Source organism: Pelodiscus sinensis, chromosome 9 (genome assembly GCF_052426305.1).
Source record: "Pelodiscus sinensis isolate ZL-2025 chromosome 9, ASM5242630v1, whole genome shotgun sequence".
In the NCBI taxonomy this organism is placed as follows: domain Eukaryota; kingdom Metazoa; phylum Chordata; order Testudines; family Trionychidae; genus Pelodiscus; species Pelodiscus sinensis.
This window is the reverse complement of record NC_143060.1, coordinates 21,037,111-21,064,979: the sequence shown is the minus strand read 5'-3', so window position 1 is coordinate 21,064,979 and position 27,869 is coordinate 21,037,111. Positions and strand designations below refer to the sequence as shown.

The 27,869-nt window shown below is 41.8% G+C and overlaps 1 protein-coding gene across 1 annotated transcript in view; it reads right to left on the bottom strand.

Annotated features, from left to right (window-relative positions):
* Nucleotides 1-243: 243 nt before the first annotated feature.
* Nucleotides 244-27,869, bottom strand: part of SGIP1 (SH3GL interacting endocytic adaptor 1) — a 181,468-nt gene continuing 153,842 nt past the window's right edge. The window contains exons 22-28 of the mRNA XM_089780458.1: nucleotides 21,241-21,352; nucleotides 15,912-16,067; nucleotides 14,467-14,599; nucleotides 13,963-14,165; nucleotides 12,962-13,026; nucleotides 12,074-12,238; nucleotides 244-5,969 (exon numbers count right to left, since the gene is read on the bottom strand). Of these exons, the coding sequence (XP_089636584.1) occupies nucleotides 5,947-5,969; nucleotides 12,074-12,238; nucleotides 12,962-13,026; nucleotides 13,963-14,165; nucleotides 14,467-14,599; nucleotides 15,912-16,067; nucleotides 21,241-21,352 (857 nt within the window). The 3' untranslated portion in view covers nucleotides 244-5,946. The remainder of the gene's footprint in view (nucleotides 5,970-12,073; nucleotides 12,239-12,961; nucleotides 13,027-13,962; nucleotides 14,166-14,466; nucleotides 14,600-15,911; nucleotides 16,068-21,240; nucleotides 21,353-27,869) is intronic.

Below are 27,869 nucleotides of genomic sequence, written 5' to 3'. Positions count from 1 at the left end.
CCCCCTTAAGAGGCCAACCGGCAGCGCCCCAGCCCCTCCTTCTCCCCGGCTTTGCTCCCAGTGTCCCTGGTCTGCTGGAGATGGTCCCCAGCAGACCAGGGGCACCGGGAGCAAAGCCGCAGCCGCGGCGGGGTCCCGCGCCTCTGAGGCTTTGCCAGAGCAAAGCCTCAGAAGCGCGGCACCCCGCCGCCGCTTCGGCTTTGCTCCCGGTGCCTCTGGTCTGCTGGGGACCGTCTCCAGCAGACCAGGGACACCGGGAGCAAAGCCTCTGAGGACGCCGGCAGCGGGACAGCCGCGGTGCGTCTGGGCTGTCCCGCTGCCGGCTTCTCCCGAGGCTTTGCAAAGCCGCGGAGGGGCTTGGGCAGCGGGGCAGATCCCTTATTCCTACTTTCAAGTAGGGATCTTCCGAAAAAGGGCTTATTTTCCGCAAGATCCCGTCTAGACTGGCGCTTTTCTCCGGTAAAACTCCAAGCCGGAAAAAAGCGGCAGCCATGTTCATGCAAATGCTGCGAGGGATATTTAAATCCCCCGCGGAATTTGCAATTCCGAAGTGTCTCATTAGCATCCCTTTTACGGAAAAGGGTGCCAGTGTAGACACAGCCAATTTGTAAAAGGAGGCCGGGTGCTCTTAAACATCCAATACCAAGATGAGACAGACACATTTAAATTCCTCCATCCTGAAAAGGACCACTGCTGGAAGAGTAATAAGACTGCCAGATGGCTCAATTGCAATGGTAAACAAAGACTTAAATCTAGAAGGGAAGTCTTTTACTGTGTCACTACGATATGACACTAACACGGATATATATTAATGGAGTTCTCACAAAGGAAGCAAAAAGGTTTGATTTGTTCGGATAGAAAGAGAAGACACAACTAAGTAATACTGAAGAAAATCTTGTTCATCCTTAACGTATTTGACAAACTGTTCTTGAACAATTACTCTGCCAGGACAGTGGGGAACCTGGCAATCTCAGATTCTCTGGCTCAGATCCTTTCAACCAGCCACGCTGTGCTTGATGCAACCCAGGGTTGGTATGGGTGGGCAAATATGGTGTTAAGCCATCTCTGTGGCTCTCTGACCTTGTTGCTTTGACCTATTCCCCAGACTTTAGGTTGCTCTATTTTACATCAACTGACAACAGCCTACAGGGACTGTTCTAGCAGCTATTGATTAGCCAGGGTGACCCTGAGCCTATGTGCTTTCTTCACTGTAGGGCAGGAAGGTGAGTGGTTTAGGTAGCACTATTACAGTCTTGCAGCACTATAGGATTCAGGTATATAGTTAAGCCAGGTTTAACTCTGTTTTGTTCCACTGAAGCACCTCAAAGCAGATCAATGGGTTGGAGAAAGGCTAAAAACTAGAGATGCAGAACACCAACCTAATGTATAAAAAGTTAGAGCATCTTTAAATGTTTGTATCCATGTTTTCTTAAGACAGAATTGCTTACTTTTTATTCAAGGAAAGAAAATTTGAAACTTATTCATCTAACCCATAATTTCTATGCATTTCTACTTACCTCACAGTGGCATTGTGAGGATTGTGATTAAGGGCCCAGTTTGCTGTCTCCATGCATTGCCTGCACACACCTGCAAATATGCATGCAAGTGTACATACTTGATTGAAGGCTCATCTGCAGTATCTAGCCATGTATGTATCAGGGTCCAAATGCACACTTATTCAAAGGCTAAATATTAGATTCATTAGGCTGGTAAAGGGTTTTGAAAGACAGGACTGGATTTACGTGATTTCTTCTTTGGCATGCCTGGCACAGTGCTAAAGACACTCATTCAGGGCAAGTCTACACTACAGTGTTATTTTGAAATAACTCCCATTATTTCAATATAACAAGGTGAGCAGCTACATAGCAAGCCCGTTGTTTCAAAATAAGTTTGAAATAATGGGCTTGTTATTTTGAAATAATAACCACTTCTTCTCTGAGAAACAACACCTATTTCAAAATTGCTATTTCAAAATAGTGGTGGCGTGGATTCTCAGCTGCTGTTATTTCGAAATAATTAATCCCCAGAGTCAGTCAAAGTAATTACTCCCCAGTGCTTCCTGGGGCTCTAAGTCGAGATAGCACGTCCACATTAAGGGAGCCTGCCTCGGACTAATTTTGAGGCTTCTCTGCAGTGTGGACGCACTATTTCAAAATAGTTACTTTGGGAGTTATTATTTCAAAATAACTTATTTCAAAATAACCTGGTAGTGTTGATATAGCCTCAGATAGCAGAAAATAAGAGCTATGCTGAGCATAAGAGCTAGGATGAAACAGCATACTAATGTAGAAGACTGGTCTTCTCAACAGAACTGTCCTAGTTCTGTGATTTTTTTATAATGAAAGTTTTCATGATTAATATAATTATAGATTTGGGTAAATCAATCATTCAGTTCTTTAAAACAAAGTTCTGGTTGCTGCACATACTTGCTCTTCTTTGTGAGTATGTTCTGCTAGCCTCACCACAACTTAGTGTGAGAGTCTTTCTGAAGGGAACTGAATTTACAGATAACCTCTGTCCACAAAGAGCCAGAATTTTTTTAAAAATATTTATATCAGTTCCTATGTAACCCACTCTGGTGTATTCATATTCAGCTCACACCAGGGAGGTTGTGTGGTTTTTTTTAATATAGTTACTGAGGATGTGTGTCATACTGCAGCACGAACACTGTCCTCTTGTCAAAAGCTACATTAGGCTTGGTGGGTCCTTTTACTGTATAAGCAGAATTATTTCTAGCAACATTTAAAAACTGCCATAACTTGTGTTCGTTATTATCAAGTTCTAAATCTCCTTAGCATAAAATATAAAGTGAATTGCCTGTGTTTAAGATTTACATTTTTAAAAAACATTCTTGGTGTGGATAACAATTTTTAAAGTATAGTTTGGTGAATAATGTGTGGTATATTTCATAAATTGATTTGAAAAATGTACTTTTCTCATAGGTTTTTATTTTTAAATTACTTGCCTTATGATGTTGAGTTCCCACCTCAAATGTTAGCTATACAGTCAATACAGTCATATTTCCAGTCAGGGAAAATCAAACTAGAATGGTGAATATCTTATTTAGGAATACTGTCATGTTCACTTTTAAATTTTTGGAGGATGTATTAATTTTAATAGCTTAATTGTATTTTTGGGAACATGCACACATCATGTACACATCAACAAATTTGTAATTTTGAGTTATTAATCTAGGTTTCTGCTCAGTGTTTTAATATCTACACTCTTCCTTATTTGTCAGTAATTTTAAAATAAAGGTGCACTTAAAAAAAGCATTCAAAGTTCAGCTGCTAATAAGCACTTATTGACATACATGATCTGCAACAAGTACATGACAATGTTTTTATTTTCAATTGACATTTGTGAGCCTGTTGCTGGCAACTTTTGAGACACTAGAGATATGGGTAATGAATTTAAAAGCTGAAAATTAGCATTATTTGATATTGCATATATTTCTGCAGTACCCAACATCATAATTAATGGATACACTTGTAGGTTATCGGTGTACCTCAACATCAGAACAACATTAATGTTTAATTTTGAACAGAGATTTCATTTTCTCACAGCACAGTTCTTACATTAAAACAGGACAGAAACTACCTTTCTACCATTTCAGCTGACGTGCCATTAATGGCACCCATGAAAACATTATGCTTGCCAGAAGTAGGCTAACACATGTCAATTTTACTTCAGAAATACTTTTCAACTGCATTTCATGCAGTCTGTGATGGGTCTGTGTCACAACATATAAACTTCATTTGGATCCCAATTTTGTCTAGAATAGGGAGTGTTTGGATCTCAGATCCTAGTTCAGGCCCATCTTTAAATTTCACAATCCATCCATGATGAGACATGCTCCTCACTCAGAGACTTTTCAAAGTATAAAAGCAAGATGTAGACACCTGGTTTATCACAGCAGATGAAGATTTGTGAAATTAATATTCCGTCACGCTCTTGTATGATGGAACTGTGAAGATAGACAAAACATCCCTTTTCTACTGAAGACTGGCTCATCTAGTAGGTTGTACATTGTTAAGTCTGCAAAGTTTAATGATGTTTTATTTAAAATAGTTTCCTATCTAAAGAAAAAATTCTCATCTGAGAGCCACATAGAAAATCTTGATTGACATGCTGCTCTCTTTACATGCATGAACTCAGTTCCACAAGCAAAGGAAAAGTAGAATAGTTGAATTGAGATTGACTATGCCAATCTCAGAAGAAACATCTAGGGCCAAAAGTTTCAGCCACGAACTCCAGTTTTAAACACCCACTTTTATACATGCAACTATTTTTCCCAAGTACAGCTATTTTCTTCTGCAAATGAGGCAACTGAGTATAAGATCTGCATGTACACATTTGTACGCCATACACACAAAGTGGCCAGTGGACACAGTTAGCTGCCAAACTAACTGTTAACCTCATTTTCATGTTTCATTTTCACAATCTTTTAATTTAGCTCCCATGTCAATGTTAAAAACTTTACATTTCCAAAATAAATAAATAAATATGTAAATAAATAAAACCTCGGACCTGGCAAGTCATGTGCCACATGTACACTGGCAGCACTTCGAAGGTTTCTCCTGGTGAGAAAGATTTGCTAGTTCTGCTGGTCTGATCCATTCTAGACACAAGAGTTAGCTCTCTCAGTTCAAACTATTTGAAATATAAGCATTGTAACTACTCAGTCTTTGCACAACACAAAATTAACCAGTTGACAAGACAAAGGACTGTGAATTAGGAGACCAGGGCTCTATTTGTAATTCTGCCATTGAATCAACTCTGTGCCTTTGGGCAGGACTTGAGTTTTCAGTGCCTCCATTTCCTCAGGGTGAAATCCTTCTTCAATTGTGTAACGAACTTTATGATCTACGGATAAAAATTGCTATATCAAGGCTATAGGGTAGGAATATATTGCATTCTTTCACCAGTGAATTTTGCAGGGGGTGGGATGTTGGATTGTTTTGGCTCTTAAATATCGAGACAAGGAGTTTTTCTTACATTGCTGTAAAGCATCTTACATATGGTAGTCCCAAATCCCCTATCAAAAAGGATTGCAAAAGTGGAGGCGGTAGCTGAAAATATGCCCAATTACTATCTGTGGACATCCAGTGTTCTGTAGGCTCAGAGTAATCACTAACCGTCAAATTGTTTGCTTACGTAATAATCTATACATTTGTAAAGTGTCAGAATATTGGGAAAAAGCAAAAGTCCATAAAAATAGAAAACTATATTTGGAAAAGTTGCATTATTTGTTATGAAGTCTGAAATAAGTATTTTAAGAAGTATGGACCTTGAGTTTTTATTTTTTGTTTGGTTGTTCATTTTGGGGAGAGGGGAATATGTTATAACCTCCATATTTACTAAAATATTATTTTGGAGTTAAATCAGCTAAACAATTAAAGATAGACCTTTTATTTAGCACTATTATAAGACATACTAATGACTGAAGAAAAAGTAAATCAGTTTGCAGGTTTTACTTAACTCTCTTTTCATGAGGCACCCCCTTCTTTTTAACAGCTACCAGGATTGTATTTAAATCGCATATATTGACAAAATGTAATCTACCTCTGTAAGCATTGTGCCATTCAACAGTACTACTATTAAATTTGTATACCACAGTTTAAATTACATCCATTTCATGAATGGTAAAATGCTAAAACTCAAGTGTCTAACTGCCAAAATACAGCCTTACTGCAATGAATACAATTTACAAATACAATAATTACATTTTAAAACCATTACCAATGTTACATCTAGAAGTAAATACTGTAGGACTGGTCAAGACGGTGTTTTCTCAGGAAAAAATGCTGAAAGTCGCTGACACTTCCAACAGAAGTGCCCCAAATGCAGGATTTAGTTCATTTCCCTTAAACCGTAATTTAAACCCGTTCCACACAAAGCAGTCCTTGGTTATATGGATTTTCCATATACTTGCATAGGCTTCCTTTAGTTATCAGCCAAGTATTTTCCTGTAAATAGAATATATTAAAGCAACAGGTTACTGAGTGTGTTAATTACCTCCTATCTATTTTGTACCTAGATAATCCATATCAAAGCTAAACAGTAACACTTGATTTCACCCTGGTTCCACCAGTGGAATCGTCCTGGTTTTAGATGGATCATCATAAAATCACTTCTTGATTGTGCTTTTTAAATATATATCTGTCAATTTCATGCACAGGAACCCAGACTCTGGACCCATTGGATGAAGGAAGTCCACTGACAACAAGGGTCCAGTGGCACATTGCCTTCCTCTCCAACAAAGGGTGTATTCAGGGGTGAAAGTAGACATCTGGACTTACCAAAATGCTCTGAACCCTGTGGCATCCTTAGAAAGGGGGACAACTCTGGGCCCCTGGATGAGGCAGGTTCTCAGGCAGAAGGGGAATGGTTAGGGGCAGACCTTCCCAGCCAGTCCCTCATGGCCAGCAAATGGTAGCTCCAGGGTTCTGGCGGCGATTTGAATGACCTGGGCTCCTGAACACTGACATGGCAGCCAGGAGCACAGACCCTTTTAAATCATTGCTGCCCCTTTACTCCCCTCTGTTGGTGTCCCTGCCAGAAAGGTCCAGCAGCACTGCTGTGGCAATGCTTTAATGTCACTCCTAAGCCATACCAGCAGAGTTCCCTCTAAGCTGCATGGCAGCACAGCTTCACAAGTGATTAATCAGCCCTGCCCGGTCAGTGAGCTCCATGCAGGAGAGTTTGGAGAGGGAGTTCTCCAGGTAAAAGAGGAGTAAAAACGGGACCCTTGTGGTAAGTGGCTGTCTGGAGTGTGTGTTTGTGTGTGGGGGAGTTATTTGCAGTGTGCTGAGCTTGTGTTTGTCTGTTTGGTTTGTTTGTTTGTTTGCTTTGTTTGTTTGAAGGAGCTTCTAAAAGGTTTGAAATCTAGAAGCCTCTGTTAATTGGCTGAGCCTCAGTCAGGGGGAGGGGCTACCAGAGCTATATAAGCCTGTGACTCAGCGACCAGGGAGAGCGCGACCAGAAACAGCTAACAGGAGAGTTTGGAGAGGGAGGTTAGAGGGCTCTAGTGACTTGTGACCTTCTTTAAAACAACTCTTAGAATAATCTATATTCCAGAGGTTTAAAAAGAAGCCCAGTTTATACTTAAACTTATTCATTAGAAAAATGGAGACAGAAGCCCAGCAGCAGAGTGGGGGCTATCCTGTTTATTGTGTCGAGTGTAACATGTATGATTACCTGCCCTGTGGGCGGGTGGCGTATGTGTGCACCCATTGCAAAGAGCTCCTGACCGTCAGAGACCAAGTTCGGGCTTTGGAGGCCAGGGTGGCTGAACTGGAGGAGCTAAGGGAGGTAGAGAGCTATGTTGATGAGACTTTCCGGGACACTGTAGTACTGTCCCACCTCCAGTCTGAGATCCCCAGTGCTCTTAAGGAGGATGAAAGTCTCAAGGGAACAGAGCATTCAATGGGAGCAGAGGGAAACCATCCCGTAGTTGGGACCCTCCTCCCAGAGGATGTTGCGGTATCCTCTTGCACTGAGGATACCTCTGAGGGGGAGGGAATGCCAGTTAGGAAGAGGCAGGTGTTAGTAGTGGGTGATTCGATCATTAGAAACATAGATAGTTGGGTTTGTGATGACTGGGAGAACCGTATGGTCACTTGCCTGCCTGGTGCGAAGGTTGCGGATCTCTCGAGGCATTTAGACAGACTTATGTATAGTGCTGGGGAGGAGCCAGTGGTCGTGGTACATGTAGGTACCAATGACATAGGGAAGGGTAGGAGAGATGTCCTGGAGGCCAAATTTAGGCTGCTAGGAAAGAGACTGAAATCCAGGACCTCTATGGTGGCATTCTCGGAAATGCTTCCAGTTCCACGTGCAGGGCCAGGTAGGCAGGCGGAGCTTCAGAGTTTCAATGCATGGATGAGACGATGGTGTAGGGAAGAGAGGTTTAGATTTATTATGAACTGGGGACACTTTTGGGAGAGGGGGAGCCTAAACAGGAAGGATGGGCTCCACCTAAACCAGGGTGGAACCAGACTGCTGGCACTAAACATTAAAAAGGCCGTAGAGCAGTTTTTAAACTAAGAGATGGGGGAAAGCCGATTGGTGCGGAGATGTATGTAAATTGGAGGGAGACTTCTCTTAGAGGAGAATCATTGATAGAGATTCTCTAAGCTGTATTCAGAAAGAGAGGAGTGGAGAGGGCAAACCATGGGCCAGAGCAGACAAACAACCGCATATAAAGGAATCCAATGCATCAGGGAAGGGCAGACAAATAAGCAGTGGCAAATTTTTAAAGTGCTTGTACACAAATGCTAGGAGTCTGACTAATAAGATGGGTGAACTAGAGTACCTCGTATTAAATGAGGAGATTGACATAATAGGCATCACTGAAACCTGGTGGAATGAGGAAAATCTGTGGGACACAATCATACCGGGATATAAAATATATAGAAAGGATAAAGCAGGCCGGCTGGGTGGCGGAGTGGCACTGTATGTGAAAGATAATGTAGAATCAAATGAAATAAAAATATTAAGTGAATCAACTTGTTCAATAGAATTGCTATGGATAGTAATTCCATGCTCCAATAATAAGAAATTAGCAGTAGGGATATATTACCAACCACCTGACCAGGACAGCAATACTGACATTGAAATGCTAAGGGAGACTAGAGAGGCTGCCAAAATAAAGAACTCTGTAATAATGGGGGATTTTAATTACCCCCATATTGACTGGATAAATGTCACCTCAGGAAGAGAAGCGGAGATAAAATTTCTCAATGGCTTAAATGACTGCTTCTTGGAGCAGCTGGTGCAGGAACCCACAAGGGGAGAGGCAATTCTCGATTTAGTCCTGAGTGGAGTGCAGGATCAGGTCCAGGATATAACCGTTACAGGACCGCTTGGGAATAGTGACCATAATATAACAACATTCAACATTCCTGTGGTGGGAAGAACACCTCAGCAGTCCAGCACCCTGGCATTTATTTTCAAAAAGGGGAATTACACAAAAATGAGGAGGTTTGTTAAACAGAAATTAAAAGGCACAGTGACTAGAGCCAAATCCCTGCAAGCTGCATGGAAACTTTTTAAAGACACCATAATAGAGGCCAACGTAAATGTATACCCCAAATTAAAAAACATAGCAAGAGACCTAAAAAAGAGTCACTGTGGCTTAACCACCATGTAAAAGAAGCAGTGGGGGACAAAAAGGTATCTTTTAAGAAGTGGAAGTCCAATCCTAGTGAGATAAATAGAAAAGAACATAAACACTGTCAAATCAAGTGTAAACATGTAATAAGAAAAGCAAAAAAAGATTTTGAGGAACAGCTAGCCAAAAACTCAAAAAGAAATAACAAAATGTTTTTTAAGTACATTAGAAGCAGGAGGCCTGCTAAAAAACCTGTGGGTCCCCTAGATGATCGAGCTTTAAAAGGAGCAATCAAGGACGATAAAGCCATTGCAGAGAAACTAAATGATTTCTTTGCTTCAGTCTTCACGGCTGAGGACGTTGGGGAGATTCCTGAATCTGCACCGTCCTTTGTGGGTGATGAATCTGAGGAACTGTCCCGGATTGAAGTGTCATTAGAGGAGGTTTTGGAACAAATAGAAAAACTTAATGTTAACAAATCTCCGGGACCAGATGGCATTCATCCAAGGGTTCTAAAAGAACTTAAATGGGAAATTGCTGAGCTATTATCTGTGGTTTGTAACCTATCCTTTAAATCAGCTTCCATACCTGATGACTGGAAGGTAGCCAATGTGATACCAATATTTAAAAAGGGCTCTAGAGGCGATCCTGGCAATTACAGACTGGTAAGTCTAACTTCAGTACCGGGCAAATTAGTCGAAACAATAGTAAAGAATAAAATTGTGAAGCATGTAGAAGAACATAATTTGTTGGACAAAAGTCAACATGGTTTCTGTAAAGGGAAATCCTGTCTTACTAATCTGTTAGAGTTCTTTGAAGGGGTTAACAAACATGCGGACAAGGGGGATCCAGTAGATATAGTATACTTAGATTTTCAGAAAGCCTTTGACAAGGTCCCTCACCAAAGGCTCTTCTGTAAGTTACATGGACATGGGATAAGAGGGAAGGTCCTTTCTTGGATTGAGAACTGGTTAAAAGACAGGAAACAAAGGGTAGGAATAAATGGTAAATTTTCAGATTGGAGAGGGGTAACTAGTGGTGTACCCCAAGGGTCAGTCCTGGGACCAATCCTTTTTAACTTATTCATAAATGATCTGGAGAAAGGGGTAAGCAATGAGGTAGTAAAGTTTGCGGATGATACCAAACTGTTTAGGATAGTCAAGACAGAAGCAGACTGTGAGGGACTCCAAAAAGATCTCACCAAACTGAGTGATTGGGCAACAAAATGGCAAATGAAATTTAATGTGGATAAGTGTAAAGTAATGCACATCGGGAAAAATAACTATACGTACAGTATGATGGGGGCTAATTTGGCTACGACAAATCAGGAAAGAGATCTTGGAGTTATCGTGGACAGTTCTCTGAAAACTTCCACACAGTGTGCAGCGGTGATCAAAAAGACAAATAGGATGCTAGGAATTATTAGGAAAGGTATAAAAAATAAGACCCAGAATATCTTACTGCCCCTGTATAAAACTATGGTACACCCACATCTTGAATACCGTGTACAGATGTGGTCTCCTCATCTCAAAAAAGATATTTTGGCCTTGGAAAGGGTTCAGAAAAGGGCAACTAAAATGATTAGGCGTTTGGAACGGGTCCCATATAAGGAGAGGTTAAAGCAACTGGGACTTTTCAGTTTAGAAAAGAGGAGACTGAGGGGGGATATGATAGAGGTATACCAAATCATGAGTGGTGTGGAGAGGGCTGATAAAGAAAAGTTATGTATTAGTTCCCTAAATAGAAGAACTAGAGGACACCAAATGAAATTAATGGGGAGCAGGTTTAAAACTAATAAAAGAAAGTTCTTCTTCACACAGCATGTAGTCAAGCTGTGGAACTCCTTGCCAGAGGAGGCTGTAAAGGCTAGGACTTCATGGAGGTTAGGTCCATACAAGGCTATTAGCCAGGGGATAAAATGGTGTCCTTGGCCTCTGTCTGTCAGAGGCTGGAGAGAGATGGCAGGAGACAAATCGCTTGATTATTGTCTTTGGTCCACCCTCTCTGGGGATAAAATGGTGTCCTTGGCCTCTGTCTGTCAGAGGCTGGAGAGGGATGGCAGGAGACAAATCGCTTGATTGTTGTCTTTGGTCCACCCTCTCTGGGGCACCTGGTGCTGGCCACTGTCGGTAGACAGGATACTGGGCTAGATGGACCCTTGGTCTCACCCAGGATGGCTGTTCTTATGCATAGAGCCCTGAGCCTGTGACTGGGCAGGGATCATTAATCACCTGTGAAGCTGTGCTTCTCCACAGCTTAGTGGTCTCCAACCTCTTTACACCCAAGATCACTTTTTAAATGACAGACCAAGCCAAGATCTACAGCCCCGCCGCTTCCTTGAAGTCCCACCCCTTCTTTGAAGCTCAGCGAGGATGCACCACGCTCCACATGGGCTGGCGCAGAGGAGAAGCTGCCTGGCCAGCTGGCTGTGGCTTTCAGCCCAGAGGAGGCTGAAGCATGCTCCAGCGGATCAGGCAGCTTCCCCTCTGCGCCTGCCCACGTGGAGCTTGGTGCACCCTGGCTGAGCGCCATGGCCAGCCGGCCGGGAAGCCGCTTCTCTTCGCACAGTTCAGAGAGGGCTCAAGAGCTACTCTTAGAGCCTCTAAGATCTACCAGTAGATCGCGATCTACTGGTTGGTGACCACGGGAGGGAACATTGCCTACCAGGAGGGCTGCCAATGGTGGGAGGGGGAACAAAACATCGGTCGTGTGTGGGCTGGGCTGGTGGCTGGTTCTTAATGGTGCACTGCACCAGCCCACTTTGACTCTGATGTTATTCACAAACAGGAAAGAAATAGGGTTGGGCTAGTCTGGCTGGGAACTGGGCATATTCAACACATGTCCTGTGAAGATTCTGCCAGTGAAATACTTATAGCTCCCTTGATGGCACTCCCTGGGCTGAGCACCTGTTACTCAGTGCCCATCCAGTTAAGGAGAAGGGGTTTGTGACACACTTACCTGCTGCAAATCTCTTTTTAATGAGTGAAAACCGGTACCCTGCTCCCACAAGTTCTATATCACAGCTGGAGAGAGTGCTCCCTTCACTTGTAAACTGCACTACCAGTGGCGAAGGTTTGCTCGGTCCTTCAGACAGCTGGAATCTTGCCAGCAAAGAACCCACACCTTGAGATTGAGAATTCCAGAAGGAGATCATTACAAGAGAACACCACATACACTGCTTCTTAGCATAAAAGCCAAGGGAATGGAATAATAAAGAATATTATTGATTCCAAAAGTGCCCAGAAATAAACCTGATTCTCTAAGCTGTATAAATGGCAGCAACAGCACATTGATAAGAATGTGAGCGTTTCATCAAATCATACTTCAGCGGGCTCTTACCTTTTCAGACTTCAGAGATATAAATCAGGTAGCAAATAAGCTGCAGGAGTCACATCAAGTAGAAATTAAAAGCAAATGAACTGTTTCCATGGTATGTACAACATGACATCATAAAACACAGCTGGCCTTAAGTGTGGCCCTTGGAATAGAAAATGTATGGGGAAATAAGAGGGATTACTGAATCTTGGACGTAGATTTGTAGGAGCTCCCTGGAGCTGAAGACACTTAATTTTAGAAATCAACTGGTTTTTCTTTGATGAAATTAAAGCCCAAGTCATTACACACCTCCCTTTACTTTCCTAAAATGGGCAGTAAAATGTGAGACCAGTTACATTGATCTTGCTCACGCTTGACAAAGCTAGTTTGTTCCCGTGCTGTGATCAGTGTCCTATAATGTCAAGTTTCATCAGGAATTGATTTGTTGGTGGATGTGCATAAAGACAATAAGCTGGTCAATGAAAAACAATTAACAACCAGAATCTATTAGAAGTAAACTTGCATTATTACCTCCGTTTTCTGATTTTTGTGAGATATCAGGAATCTTCCACAATATTCTTTGCTGTTCAGCATTCCTTTTTTAAAAAAAGGAACAAAATAGCATAACTGAGGAGGAAATGAAGGAGCTCTTCTGAGTCATTTGCATTCTAGAAAAAGTAGTGGGAGCGGTATGATATTTGTTGAAAATACTTTCTTCTGGTCAGGCCCATCAATGGGGGACGGAGGGACATAGAGGGGGCAGCTCCCCCAGGGCCCGGTGGTTCAAAAGAGCCCAAGGCTCCCAGCAGCAGCCCCAGGACCTTGAAATTGTTGCTAGAGTACCATGCTGTGCACTCCGGGGGCAGCACTAAGGGCTGGGAGGAAATGTGGGGCAGCTTCAGGTGGTATTCAGGGCCCCATCCCTTCTGCCTGAGACCCCAGACCTTCTGGGAGCTCAGAGTCAGCCCTCACATGCACCTTGCCCAGGGGCCCTTGGAAGCTATTGGTGCTCCTGCATCTGGTTAGGAGTCTCATGAGGTTGTATGGCATCCGTTTTGCTATCAAAATGAGTTCTAGGCCCAACTCTGCCAGTGATTTACTCTGTGATGCTGAACAAATCACAAACTCAGTGCGGCAGCTTCCCCATCTGCATGCTATGGAGAATGATGTCTACCCATAACTGTAAAAGTACTTTGAGATCTATGGTGAAAAGAACTCTCGGTGCTAAGTATCGTTAATATTAAAAGTACTGATGTGACTGTCACATTCTTGCATGCTGGTTAAGATCAGACTGTCAATTTGTGAAAGTGACAGGAAAAAAAACAGAAGAGCATTTCATGTCTTCCTTTGCTGTAGAAAGCAGATTCTAATGTCTAGCATTCCCCTTGTGATCCTGCATGCCTCAGCTAGAGCCTTATGAATATCAGCATGTCACTATACCTATTGGAGATGAAGTACTGTTATGAGCATGAAAGTGGCAGGGTGGTAAACAATAAGGAATGGCTTTGTTGTACAGTACTAGACTTTCATACCAAACAGCAGGTGGAAGCACAGCTTGAAGTTTTGTTACACCTCCATCTATGGGAACTAGGAATTGGACGTTGTTTAGCGCTACGGGTGTAGTCATTGCCTCTGTATTATATTTGTAGTCAATGCGAAGGTCAGTGCTTGTAGATTCACACCGCCAGCTCACTGCAAGGTTTAATGGAGTAGACTGAATACCTTGGGCTGATACCTTAGAAAACAACAGAAAAACAATATTTAGTTTCCATAAGGCTGGAGGCATATGCAGCCATAGAAATAAAATCTTTGTTGATTTTAGAGTAGAGAACTTCATGTACTTCCTCAGTAAGTTTGTCAGGGACTTAAGTCACGCCCAGTTCAATGGTATTGAAAAGGCAACCCTCGTGCAAAATTCATTTCCTATACTAAAGAGCAGACTATTCCAGGCAATTTTCTGTACTAGAGACAGTTGCTAGCAATGGTACAAGGTTAATTGCATTTTTAACAATATTTTACTTTGGCAAAGAGCTTACCTGGTATTTGAGCATATCCACATTGTAATACGTTGCTTGTGGTTTCTGTTCAGACACTTTTTTTAGATGAGTCATCAGATTTGGCATGTTTACCCAGAATTCTTTTGTGTTGGCATCAGTTTGTGTACTGTCACTATGGATTTATAAAAGATAAAGGATTAGCTATTTTAACAAACAGAATCTGTAAAAGTAAGTTCTTCTCCAAATAATCAGAGGATGCAATCTTTGGCATGCTGTGTAGTAGGATTTAATTCTAACACTTACAAAACAATGCCCTTCTCCCAATTTTTGAAACACTTCATGAAAATTCTACCTTGGCCTCAACTATAAACATTTCCACAAATGTATCATATTATATATATATATAGCTTTGAAAGTTAGTTTCTCTTGAGAACGAGAGCTTAATAAACACTGGCTGCAGATGGCCATAGTGAGAGAAAGTGTTTACTCTGCTGTAAGACAGGCATATCTTTAGGCTGGCTAGCCTTTGCTGCAGCATGCACTTCCGAGGCTATATTCTATTTTTAACAAACTAGTTTGGATGGGAGTTAATGGGAATTGGTCTTCTTGAGATGCAAATGGCATCCCCAGGTCAAAATGAATACATGCCCAAAGTGAAGTTAGTGTCAGCGAGAACTGCCGCATTGCCAGACCTGTAAAAATTTTCAAAAGTGTCAAAGTCACGGAACCAATGTTCCATTTTCAAAAGTGACTTAAGTGCTTAGGAGCATGTGTCTCATAGTAAGCCACTTAGGGTCAGATTGTTCATGTTATTTAGGAGCTTGAAGATGCAGAAAGGCACCTACTGGGATTTTCAGAAGCTCTTAGGTTCGTAACTGCCCTGGATTTCCATGGGGGTTAGGCACCTAACTTCTTTTAAAAATTAACTCCTGAATTCTTAAAGTTTTGAATTTATATCTCCAGTGGTGAAAGCCTAGCATAGTATTATGGCACTTCATCCATATGCATGCTCCACCCATAGCACTAAATTGGTGTTAACATCCACAGTATTAAACGAAGCTGGAGGGTAGCTGGGTTGGTAGACATCCAAGAATTAGGAAGGCAGAGAGGTGACTAGGTCCTACACACAATCCAGGTTTCCAAGATCTGGGAATTTTATCTATTTTGTCCAGGATAAATGCCAAATTAACTTTAAACTAAGAGTTGTCAAATGAACAAGAAATTGATCTTAGGCATTATTTAAACAACTGTAAACAAAAACATTATGAGCTAAAATATTATTTTAAAATTGACTGCATCCTATTCAGTTTTATACTAAATAATATTAAGAGATGGTTACTTTTATGAATAATTCTGTAGTAGAGGCCAAGGTTTAAAATTCCACAGGATCACCATATTTTATTCTCTGGAAATGTTTCTTCTAACACAGCTACAGATAACATTTCTTATAAGTCTCTACAAAGTTTTTGTAAAATTATATTTACCAGCAGAGAAGTTGGGGATTTGGCAGGACGTGTTCTAACCTGTTGTAATTTATCACACGGAAGGTTAGAACAGCTGGGGCTGGATTATTGGCAAAATGTCTGGTAATTCCAGCAGGAAATGACAGCACCATTTCTCCAGTTATCTTCACTATACATCTTCAAAAATCAAATAAAAGGAGACAAAGGGAGAGAAGAAAGAAAGCAGCTTTAAAAGAATAATCTGGATCAAGCCAGGCATGATGGAGATGGTGACATTTCATTCCTTCCCTATTATACCGCAAAGAAAATCTTCTACTTCAAAAATCAGCATTACTCTGAATAGAGAAAAAGTCTGGTATTTGAGCAACAAATAGAAAACATGATCTTTCTGTGAATGCCTCTGGACTTGCATTTAGAAACAACCTGCTTCTCTCTTCATAAGAGAAAAACAAAACCCAACCATTTTAAACTGAACAGTTGCCAACAGCCCACTTCTGCCTAGGACAGCCCTGGCTTTCTGCTCTCTGATCCAGGCAACTGGAACTGAGCTGTAATTTCATTGCAGGTCCTGATCCAGCCATATTTACTGCTGTCCTGTGGCAATAGAAGCAGCCCACTTGCAGTGCTGTACCTCAGTGTCTCTGCTTGCAGTAGGGAGAGATGAAGCAGCCAGGGCAGCCTTCAGGACTCTCACTAGCAGCAGCTTCATCTCAGCCCATTTCCTCACTGGATCAGCAAGGAAGAGGAAAGAGTTCAAATCAGATATAGTGGATGTTCTAAATGTAGGTCTAATTATTTTGAAAGAGGAATACTGAGGATACTGAAAAGAGTTGTTCCTGGCAGTCAGATTGCCCCTCCCCGCAAAAAAAAAAATCCATGACAGGCTTTATCAAAGGAAAATAACATGCCCCAGCTTGTTTGAGTTTTACCTTGCCACTCAGTGCTTTCTCATGCCAGGTTTTTACATACATAGTAAGGCCACAGCCCACCTGGTCTTAGAGCTAAGGCTGACAAGATGTGTGCTTAGACTATCATCTTTAACAATGAAGTAGTGGGTTTCAATGATTCCATAAATGGGAGGTAGGGGATAAAGTGAACCTGGATACAACATAAAGAGAACTGGGAAACCCCCACAATGAGTTTTGCCATTTTTATTTCCTTGCTTATATGTTGTTTCTAGGCCTCAAACTAATTCAGAGATTGCACTATTAGTTCTTTGCTTGTTGCTGATCCATGTACATTAATACAAGGAAGCAGACTACAATATGCTCAGTATCCAGGTGTTCACAGCAACTTCCTTACAGGAACTATCACTTTTAAATACAGTCTCTGAATTTGCATTCTTATGTCTTTTGGAGATCACGTTATCCCCCTCCAGCCCTCTTACACAGATAGGCTATGTCTACACTACGAGTTTTTGCCAGAAGAGGCAATGCAAATGAAGCACTGATTAGCATTTTGTCGCGCTTCATTTGCATAATCTATTCAGAGCTATTTTTGTGCAAGAAGTCTTTGCGCAAAAGCAAACAGTGTGGCCGTGGCCGTTTTGCACAAAACCCCCTTTTTGCGGAAGATCTGTATGCCTCTTCCAGCGAGGCATAAGGATCTTGCGCAAAAACCAGACACGGCCACACTTCTGGTTTTTGCGCAAAAGTCTATTATGCAAAAACGGCTCAGAATGGATTGTGCAATGAAGCATGACAAAATGCTAATCAGCGCTTCATTTGCATTGCCTCTTCCAGCAAACACTTGTGTGTAGACATAGCCATAAAGGGGGAGGTAGTACATGCTGCCAGTTTCTGGCTGTGCAGTGGTCTATGTGGAATCCCTTGGACTATTCTAAGCTATTCCACAGGTTGTTTTGATTCCCTTTTGGCCTAGAATCTCACCACTCATCCTCAGCTGTTCTGATTTTAAATCCAGGGCTGAGAATCTAGCTCACTGAAAGAGATACATATGTATGTATGTAAAGTTTGTAGGAATATTGTTGAGGACATTGCTGACGAACATAGATAGGACAACCTCTGTCTTTCCAGTAAGAGGCAAAGAGCATCTAAGGATGTTCTGGCAAGGAGATGGCCGTTAGCACAGTACTAGGTCTGCTGTGTGTAAAGAAGAACTCATGGTGAAATGGTATTCTAGTGGTATTAGTTTGTGTCTATCAACTACTTGTCAGGGGAGCAAACAAGTACACAGGACTGAAAAAAAAAAATCAGGAAACCTGGGATAAGTCTCTTTACCTCTTTGTGCCTCCATTTCCCCATCTGTAAAATGGGAATAATGATACCTGCTGTCTTCTTCTATAAAGCACCTCAGAATATTCCTATACAGCATTCAGAAATCTCAAACATACAAAAATTTCATTAAAAATACTATGTTATGGGTAAATAAGGTCCCAACTAAACACAAAAATCAGGAAATACAGAATTAAAAATATCACCTTTCTTTCTTGCACACACCCACCATCGTGAGCAAATCAACAATAGCCACCAAAGATAAAGATGGGCCTTGAGTCCATCCATTTCTATATAGCTTTCTATTGGTATGTCTATATTGCATTCCTTTTTCAAGAGAGAAATGCAAATGCAGCTGAGCGAAATTGCTAATGAAGTGCAGATTTGAATTTCCCATGCTTCATTTGCATAATCGCATCCGGCCTCTATTTCAAAATACCCTATTTCGAGATAAAAAATGCTGTGTAGATGCGGTTATTTTGAGAAAAAAACCCTAGTTTCGAAATAATTCTTAAACCTAAGGAGTAAGGGTTATTTCGGAAGAAGGGTTTTTTCTCAAAATAACTGCATCTACACAGCATTTTTTATCTTGAAATAGGGTATTTTGAAATAGAGGCCGGACGCGATTATGCAAATGAAGCGTGGGAAACTGAAATCCACGCTTCATTTGCAATTTCATTTGTCTGCATTTGCATTCCTCTCTCAAAAGATAAATGCAGTGTAGACATAGTCTATACTTCCTGCAGCCTCAGGTTAAGTAAACCTTGGCTTCTGAATGCCTGCAGTGCTTTGAATAAGAAGACATCACTGTCATGGAAAGTTGAGTTATGCAGGATTTACAACAGTGGAAATGAGAACAGAATTTGGCCCATCATACACGTGTAGGAGGGATAATAGGTTAGTACAGTCATACTAGCTAGCATCAGGTCAGAATTTTCAGAATGCAACATCCAGAAAGTAGAGAGTGGGAGAAGAGTGGCCAATTACATGTATATTACTCCCTAATAAGCCCTAGGGACTCACTTTCTGGTTCCTCTCTGTCACTACTTTTAAAATTAATTCCTTGATTAACAGAAACAGATGTCAATTAAAGTATTTTTCAGTCCATAACGGGTAAGCCTGACACACAGAAGCAGAACTTTTACCTTGTTGGGTTACTTGTGGGTATGAGAAAACTGGTAATCTTACCATCTAAAAATCAAACCTATTAAGAGGATTTAACTATTTGTGCTTCTCTAAACTAAGAATAGCTCTTAAGAGAATATTATTTCCCTCATATTTATAAGAAGTTTTATAATCAGTAATGCATATTTAATGTGTATAGTATATAAGTACATTAAAACTTTTGTCTAACCATGTGACACTTTGCCTTGAGGAAGGAGACAGGCTATAACCAATGCTTTACCAGCCTGATTCTAGCATACACTTGTCTGGACCCAGGGTAGCTAATAAGGCTGTATGACATGAGTTGTGTCTGCAGTATCCCAGCAACTAAACTGCGAGCATCAGACAGAAGATACGTTTTCCTATCTTTTGCTGTTCTTTCTTCCTTTTACTGCTCATTTGTGTTCTCTCCCCCTTTCCTGCCAGGTTCATTTATGCTAAAAAATCAGAACCAGACCTGCATCACAGAAGCTGAGAGCAACCATCTAGCCTGACCCTATTTTCTCTGAAAGAATCACATTTGATGTCCTGCAAGAGCTTTCCCTTTAAAAAGGCATTATGCCTGGAGCTCTCTTCTCTTACCTATCTGGTGGAAATAGACAAAAGGCAAATGAGAATCTAATAAAGAGACATCAAAAAAGACGGAGACAGGGGAGAAACAAATTGATTTTCTACCTCACTGTCCTAAATACAAAATAAGAAAAAGAGACACTTCCTGAGGGTTCCACAAATAGTAGACAATTTCCCATTCAACTTAAGAAAAAACTGTTATGCACTCCATCTGGGGAAATAAAAGCCATAGCAGTCAAATCTCATGGTGTGAGCAATAGTATCAAGATGGCCTACTTCTGTCTACAGGACAGACATGCTGTATAAAATGGACATTATCTCTGGTAAACCTATTCTAGACATAGATAACAAGGATGAAATCCAGGCCCCATTGAAATCAATAGTTTTGTTATTGATCTGGGCTGGGCCAGAATTTTATCCTGAAGCTTCTGAATTTTAACATTGATAACTCCTGCCTAGCCAATAAAATAATTCAGGAACTGGGTGTTTTTGTTTTTTGGTAATACTTTCAGTTAGAGATGGCACAAAATATAACACCAGATTTGAATGTCCTTTGACTTTGGGGAAGATTCAGATCCATACAGACCCAATTCCTTTATTGCACATGGCTATTTGAGCACAAATCTACCTAGTATCTACTTACATTTAGCACTCAAGGATCTGATTTCTGTATGTGACAAGCATCAGAAACTCTCACTCAAGACTTATATAAAACGTGACCTTCAAAATGCTATCCAGATCCAATTGTTAGAACATCCCAGCAAAGCAGGAAGGCAGGCAAACATATTCCTTGCTTTACAAGGAAAATGAACTAAAGCGAGGCTGGGTGATTTTCCTACGGTCCCACAGCGAGTCAGTGGCTGAGTCAACCATGTCATTGGGACAGTGCTGGTACTCTTAGTGTTCAGATCATGACACTGCTCCACTGCGCTATGCATGGTTTGCACTGAGGTTTTCAATCTCTTCACCCACTTTTTTTTAAAACCCCACTAACTATACGGTTTGAACAATAAGATATGTTCACAATAACTGGTAAGTTTTACTGACAGCCATCAATATGGAGGTATTTTCCTTTGATTCACACCTAAAATTCCATTTAACAATGATGGGGATTTATGCACAAGCAAAGGAAAATATACTGTTAAATGAGTAGTAACACGAAAAAAATTGAGTGAGCATGCCCCTCAATGAAAGCAGTGTTTAAAGAGGCTGGATAGTTTTTACAATCACAGGATGTAGTTTTTATAGTCATAGTCCTGCTAGATAATTGGGTTGATTCATGCCCTTGGAGGGCTCTGGAAATAGGGACTAATGATCCAAACATTACATTGAAAAGATTTGTACCTAAAGTTGACTATTCCACTGGGGGTGGGGGGACTTACTTATTAGGGTCTGCTCCTTTAAAGTATGCATTAACAGTTTCTGTGAATGCTGCTGCTACAGGGAGGGTATCCTGTGCTCCCATCGTCAAAGGACTGGGTCCTCTAGAAGAGCCTGCAACAGAGAAGCAACTTTCACTTGTTATGTGCATATAGAACATTACAATTACTCAATACCGGGGGTGGGGGAATAAAGAATCATTAACTGAAAATAGAAAGTCAAGTCTTGCATTTTGCTTTTATTTGTGAGCAGTAAAAGTCCCCTGGGCTTTCAGAATAGAGGGTCATTTAATCTCTATATGACCAAAATAATTTATATTCTTTATGACAAACTGCCTGTGAAAGCAGAACACAGGGAGTGGCACACATCTAAAGGAACTTGGATGCATTATGAATAGGCAGTATTTGCATGACAGTTTGTGCAGTACACTTTTATATTCTACAAAAGAGAGTTGGGCGATTTAATTAAAAAACTCATTCACCTCACAATTTGCAGTAAAATATTTGGCACTGTTTTGTTTTTGCTTTTGTGCCCAATGTGCAACACACACTGATGAATCTCTTCCAAGGCTCTGCAGTTCCCTTCCTTCTTGCTTCACCCAAACTTAACTGCAGCTGCTGTCTCCAGAGGTACAGATGTCTGTGTCAGAGGCTATGACTACACTGCACTGTTCCTCCGGAAAAAGCTACACAAATTGCAAACTGCAATTTGTGAAGCTTTTTCCGCTTCTTTTTTCAGAAGAGGCTTTTCCAACATTTGGCTCATCTACACTGGGCCAAATGTTGGGGAAAACCCCCTTTTTTGGAAAATCCCTTCTTCCTCGTAAAATGAGGTTTACAGGGAAGCCAAAAAAGCTCATCTGCTTTTCCGAAAAAAACTTCAGAAAAGCAGACACGTTCTCTGGACACAGCAGAGTTTTTCCAGGATAGGTATCCTGGAAAAACTCTGGAGTGTCGATATAGCCTAAGTTAAATGATGCTCCAAGCAGCATTCACACAGATTTAATACTTGCATGGCTTTCTGAGATAGGGTTTGAACAGATACTGACTGTTTGTCTGCTCAGCTGCAGCCAGGCTCTCATAGGAACATGGCCAACAGAGATAATATAGAGCAAAAATGCTTCTATCACATTGGGGATTCTTTTCCTTTTGGATCTTGGAGATCTGTAGGAATATTAGGAATGCTTCAAAGAAACTCTGGCCTTGATTCTGCAAAACCTCAAGCACATATTTATGTCCTTTTGAAGACATTGAATAGGAATATGTTTAATGCTTAGCTGAATAGGAGCCTTTTACATTCATTTTAGGGAATTTCTAGCCCCTCTCCAGATAAGAGAAGGACAGTTTGGCCTGAGTGGCTTGTGAACCTTCCAGCCTGGCAAAGCTACCATACAAGCAAGACTACCATGAATTATGGTATCAGGTGGAAACAATGAAAAACTCTGAATTCAACTCAAAATCAGACAAACCATGGTAGCTCAGATTGAGTTTTGGGTTTAAATTAAATTCAGAGTGAAACTAAGGAATGCAAATTCACAACAATTAATTCAGGACAACCATAAAATTAAAAGAAATGGAAAGATTTCAATCATTAAAGTACCTAGATATTTGCTTCAGTCATGTGCTGCATGTTCTGTAATGAAGAATCTATGGAGCTGGCACCACACATACTCAACATGAACACTAAAAGAACTAATCCCCTGATGTTTGCAGCCACTGATTTTTCCTTTGCTGGCAATGAGCCTGCTTCTATGTAAGAAATCTGAAGTCAGCATCAATCAGGTAAAAACTGAAGGTTTAATAAAGTCATGTTAGGGGAAAAGAATAGTTGAATTCAGAATTTGCATATAAATCAAATATGGGCATGTGGGAGTTACACACTATTTTCCAGATAGACAGCTAAAGATGATGCCTTGTTCACTGAAAACAACAGAGAGGAGTATTTCTAATAACAAGTGCCTTGGGCATTAAGTATTGTTTTGGCAAAGATCTAGTTTCTCTCTTTAATGGAAATTCTAATAGATCAGAATGACAATTAGTAGTCATTTACCAATGCACGACATACTAAAGCTATGATTCAATAAAGAATGAATGCCTTTTACCTGTCATTCACACACTGGGAATCTGAATGCTTCAAACTTTCAATCCCTACTGAGATAGATTATGCAATTCAATAAGTTAGGGATGAAAATGAGGACAATGTGTTTGTGTGCATGGGGGAGGAGGAGAAATGTAGCATTGCCTTGATTTTTGAAGGTACTGTCACAGCTCCTATTACTTTGATTTGAATTGGAGGTGCTCTGCACATCTCTCAAAAGCAGACTTCATTTTTTTTTAAACAAAAGCCAACCCATTACATTCCCTATCTCAGCAGTTCCCAACCGCCGGTCTGTGGACCGGTGGTGAGCCATGAACCGCTGCTTGGTGGGCCCCAGTTGCTAATTGAGCCCTGCCCGTTGGAGAAGTGTGTACCTGTGCACAGAAAATTCTCCGCTCGCCCACTTCCTCGCACAGCAGCACACAGTGAATGATGCATCAGGCGGGTGCCCCAGGGGTCTGTGTGGGACCAGCGTGTGTGGGGGGGCCAGCTGCAGAGCACATGCATGGAACTGGAAGTCCATCAGTCTTTGCTTCTTAAGGGCCCCTTCTAGGCCATTAAGCCGAGGCATCTCTATGGAACGCAGCAGCTGCTCACGCAGGGGGCTGAGACGACAGAGGAGAGCAGCGGTGGCAGCGCTGCCTCCGCCTGCCCTATGGAGGGTGCGGGGATGGGCAAGAGCATCAATCCTATCAGTGTGATCCTAGTGAGCTTGGGAAGCAGCAGCAACAAGTTGCTCTTCTGCTTCCCCAGGCCGGTAACTGACAGAGTGGGGCCACGTGCCGGGCACACGAGGCCAGGGCGAGGCTTTGTCCTTTGGGCCTGATCACGCGCCAGGGTGGGGCCTGACACTGAATGGGCAGAACTTGTAGGCATGAGGGCTTGATGCCAGTCACAGAGGAAGAGCGAGGCAGGGGTTGGGCTCAAACTGGGCAGCACTAAGGGGCTGGAGGTGGGAGCACATTGGGGGCCAGTTTCCAGGCACTAGGGGGGTGGGTTCCTGAGGCAAAGGGAATGAGGAGGGAAGGAGGCAAAGAAAGACAATGAACCTCAAAGCAGGCAAATTTGGAGAAGTGGTAGGTTTGTGTGTGTACAGCTGCAGTGCAAAATAAACACGACTGCTTAAAATTAAATTACCATAATGAATATGCAAGTGTTTCTATATTGGTTTGCCAAGTTATTGAATGAGTTTGCTGGTCCACAGTATAAAAAAAGGTAAGGAACCACTGTTCTATTTGTCCTTCTTGACCTGGCTAACTCTCCCAGAAACAAACAAACAACCAAAAAAGGATCATTCCGAATGAAAGATTGTGTTTTAGAGATGGGATTTAAAAATATAAAAGTCAAACTATGCCTACCAGACCTCAGGGCTTTTATTTTGCAGTACAAAATTTGTGCACTGCTGGTACTTACATATTTTGCAAATGCAATTTAGTTTGTTAGAGCTTCCAAGGCCTCAATGCAATAAAGATTAATGATTTATGTCATTCATTCACAGGCTGCAAGTGTAAATACAGCAGGAAATCCCTGGATGATTTCAATCCACCCATGATTTACTAAGTGGTGACGCTCAGGTAAAGGGATGAAGTCACAAATGGGTGCAGGCAGCACTACATTTAAACATCCTAGTGTAGAACAGGATTCCAGTTCTGTTCCTCGTCTAGCACAGGAATGCTTGTATCATCCATTTGGAAGAGCAATCCTGATGGCTGCATTTTGACTTAGATTGGGTTACATTACATCCATGCAGAAGCAGCAGTATTAAAGGGAATACAAGTGAGATAGCTGTAGCTTCTAGATCTCTTCCCTATAAAAATGGCAGAACACAAAAAAGGGCAAAGCCCCTTTGCTTGTGGGTCGGACTACAGCATGTATACAGTAAGGGATCTGTTGATTGCTCAGTTTCACTTCCAAACAAAGAAACAAAAAGTAGGAAAACCAAAACTACTTAAAAACTGGAGACTGTGGAGTGCTTGTAGGGCTCGATGCCCTCTGCTATTCAATGGACTGGAGAGGGTAGGGAATTTAGAAGAACAAACTATATGCTATTCTCATGTGGAAATTTCTTTCCACTTGTAAGAGTCTGAATCTTTCTCAAAGTAAAAGACACATGAAAAATTTTCAAAGATGTATCAACTACTTTTAAAATATCAGATCACTCACACAAGCGATCACATTTATTTCTTCCTTTTGGCTATGTCTACTGGCGGCTTCTTGCGCAAGAACATCTTGTGCAAGAAGTCTTGTGCAAGAAAATGTTCACACTGTCATGTGCGAGCTGTGCTTTTGCGCAAGAGCGCCCATGGCAGTGTGGACGCTCTCTTGTGCAAGAAAGCTTTGATGGCCATTTTAGACATAGGGCTTTCTTGCGCAAGAAATCCCTGCCGAGCGTCCACACTGCCCTCTTGCACAAGAGCTCCTGTGCAAGAGGGCTTACACCTGTTAAAAAAGAGTGTAGCTCTTGCGCAAGAAGCCCTCTTTTATCATGCCATACTGTAAATTTCCTTGCGCAAGAGTGGGCAGGCAGTGTGGACGCTATGTGGATTCTTGTGCAAGAATGGCCATACTTGCGCAAGAAGCCACGAGTGTAAACATAGCCTTTGTGTTTTAATGATCTTGGATCTGAATGTGGGCAGAGTTTTTCCATCATGACCTCATTTATCTCAAACATTTTTGATTGAACCCAGTTTTTAATATGGGTTTGATCATTACATATTTATGTTACACCTCTTTCCTCAAGTCTGGATCTTCTTGCAAATATGGATTGGATGGGGGGGAGGGGGAGAGAGAGAGAGAGAAGCAGAGCAGAGTTTAGTTCAGCTCTAAACCAGAAGGCTACATGCCCTCCAGGCATGAGCTGTAAGACTGATTCAACCTGTTTCTCTTCTCCCCTCACCCCTGTTCTAATGATAGAACTAAAATAGACTCCATAAGGGATCTCTTTATTTTCTGCTGGCCTGCACTGTGGGACAAGAGCTGAAATCACTGAGAAGCTGAAATCACTAGATTTGGCCCAGATCTAAACCCATTGGCAGCAGTTGGCCAGCAGGGCGGCTGTCAGGAGCACGTGGCTGGTGGGCGGCCAACAGGAGCAGCAGCAGGTGGCCAGCAGGGTGGCTGGCAGGAACATGGGGCGGTGGGAGCAGCCGGTGGGAGCAGTGATTAGTGGTCAACGGAGTGGGTGAGATGCCTCCATTTCCCTCCCCTACCAAGGGTGGGAGGAGAACTCTGAAAAATCACCTCTCAGCTCTGGTCTGCTCTGACCAACGGCAGCAACTGTGAGCAGGGTACAGAGAAAGGTTGGGCATATGAATGGGACACTTACATTGCTGGATTTGTGAGCCTGTGAAACAAAGAACATTGCTCAATCCACTTGAGTGGGGATGTTAACTCGCGGGTTGGTTATGAACTCTGTCTGTGGTGTTTTCCCAAGTTAATGCCATGTTACTTCTCTCCCTCTTTCATTAAAAGTTTCTTTTCTATGCTCAGACTCTATGCTTGCGAGTGGGGAAGCATTCCTTCTCAAAGGCACCCAGGAGTGTGTGAAGTTCCCAGGCTCCTGGGTGGGAGCTCAAGCCAGTTCTGTGTGGATGGATGAAAAGGAATCCCTAGATATTGAATCTGGCCCTGGATGCTGCTGGTGCTACCTCACAGAAGGATTACGCAAGAAATGGGAATATTTTAACTCAAATTCTTGCTTCTTATTTATATAGCACGAGGAGCATGCTAGCCACTTTTAAAGGCAGAAAAAAAAATCATTCTCCTTGCCCTGAATAGCTAACAGTATCCCCACGCAACATACAAAGGTGTGTGTGTGTGAGGAGGGATGGGATGCTACAAAAAGCACAGTGGTGGTAACGTATGTCCAGGCCCCAGGGGGAGCTGGCTCCAGGCACCAGAAGGGGTGGGGCCTCAGGCAGAAGGGGTGTGGTAGGGGGCCTTTAGCACATGTGGAGCCACAGGCTGCATGTCACCAGGGGCTCCAGAGGTGATTTAAAGGGTCCAGGGCTCAGGCTGCTGCCGCTGCCGCCAAGGTAAGCCTTGCCCTTTTAAATTACTGGGCCATGGGGCAGCTGCCCCCCCCCCCTTCGCCTTCTGTCCCCATTGGCAATCATGTGTAGGTCTTGTGATTTTCATGAGTAACTATCATCTTCTTCTTAAGACTTTTTTTTTTTTGAAGGGTATTAAGTCTTCTGGAAGAAGTGTTTGAACAGTAATATTATGTTGAATTTTTGTGAAATCATTAGTAAATCATCTTTAGTTCAATGTTGTCCATTCATTAGTTTACAGAACTGAAGTTCTAAAAAAGTGTCTTGGAGGCACAAATGACCATTGCTAATTTTGATTGCTAGGATTTTCCCTTTTAATTTCTGGTGTAGCTCAAAAAAGCGTAAAAATTAGGGTAGCAAGGCATCTCCTCCTTGACTGAATATATGAAGAGACTCAAGTTAATAAGCAAAGGTATCAAATAAAAGATGGTCAATAAATTTGCACCAGATCAACATGTTTCAATCAGTAGAACAAACAGAACAGA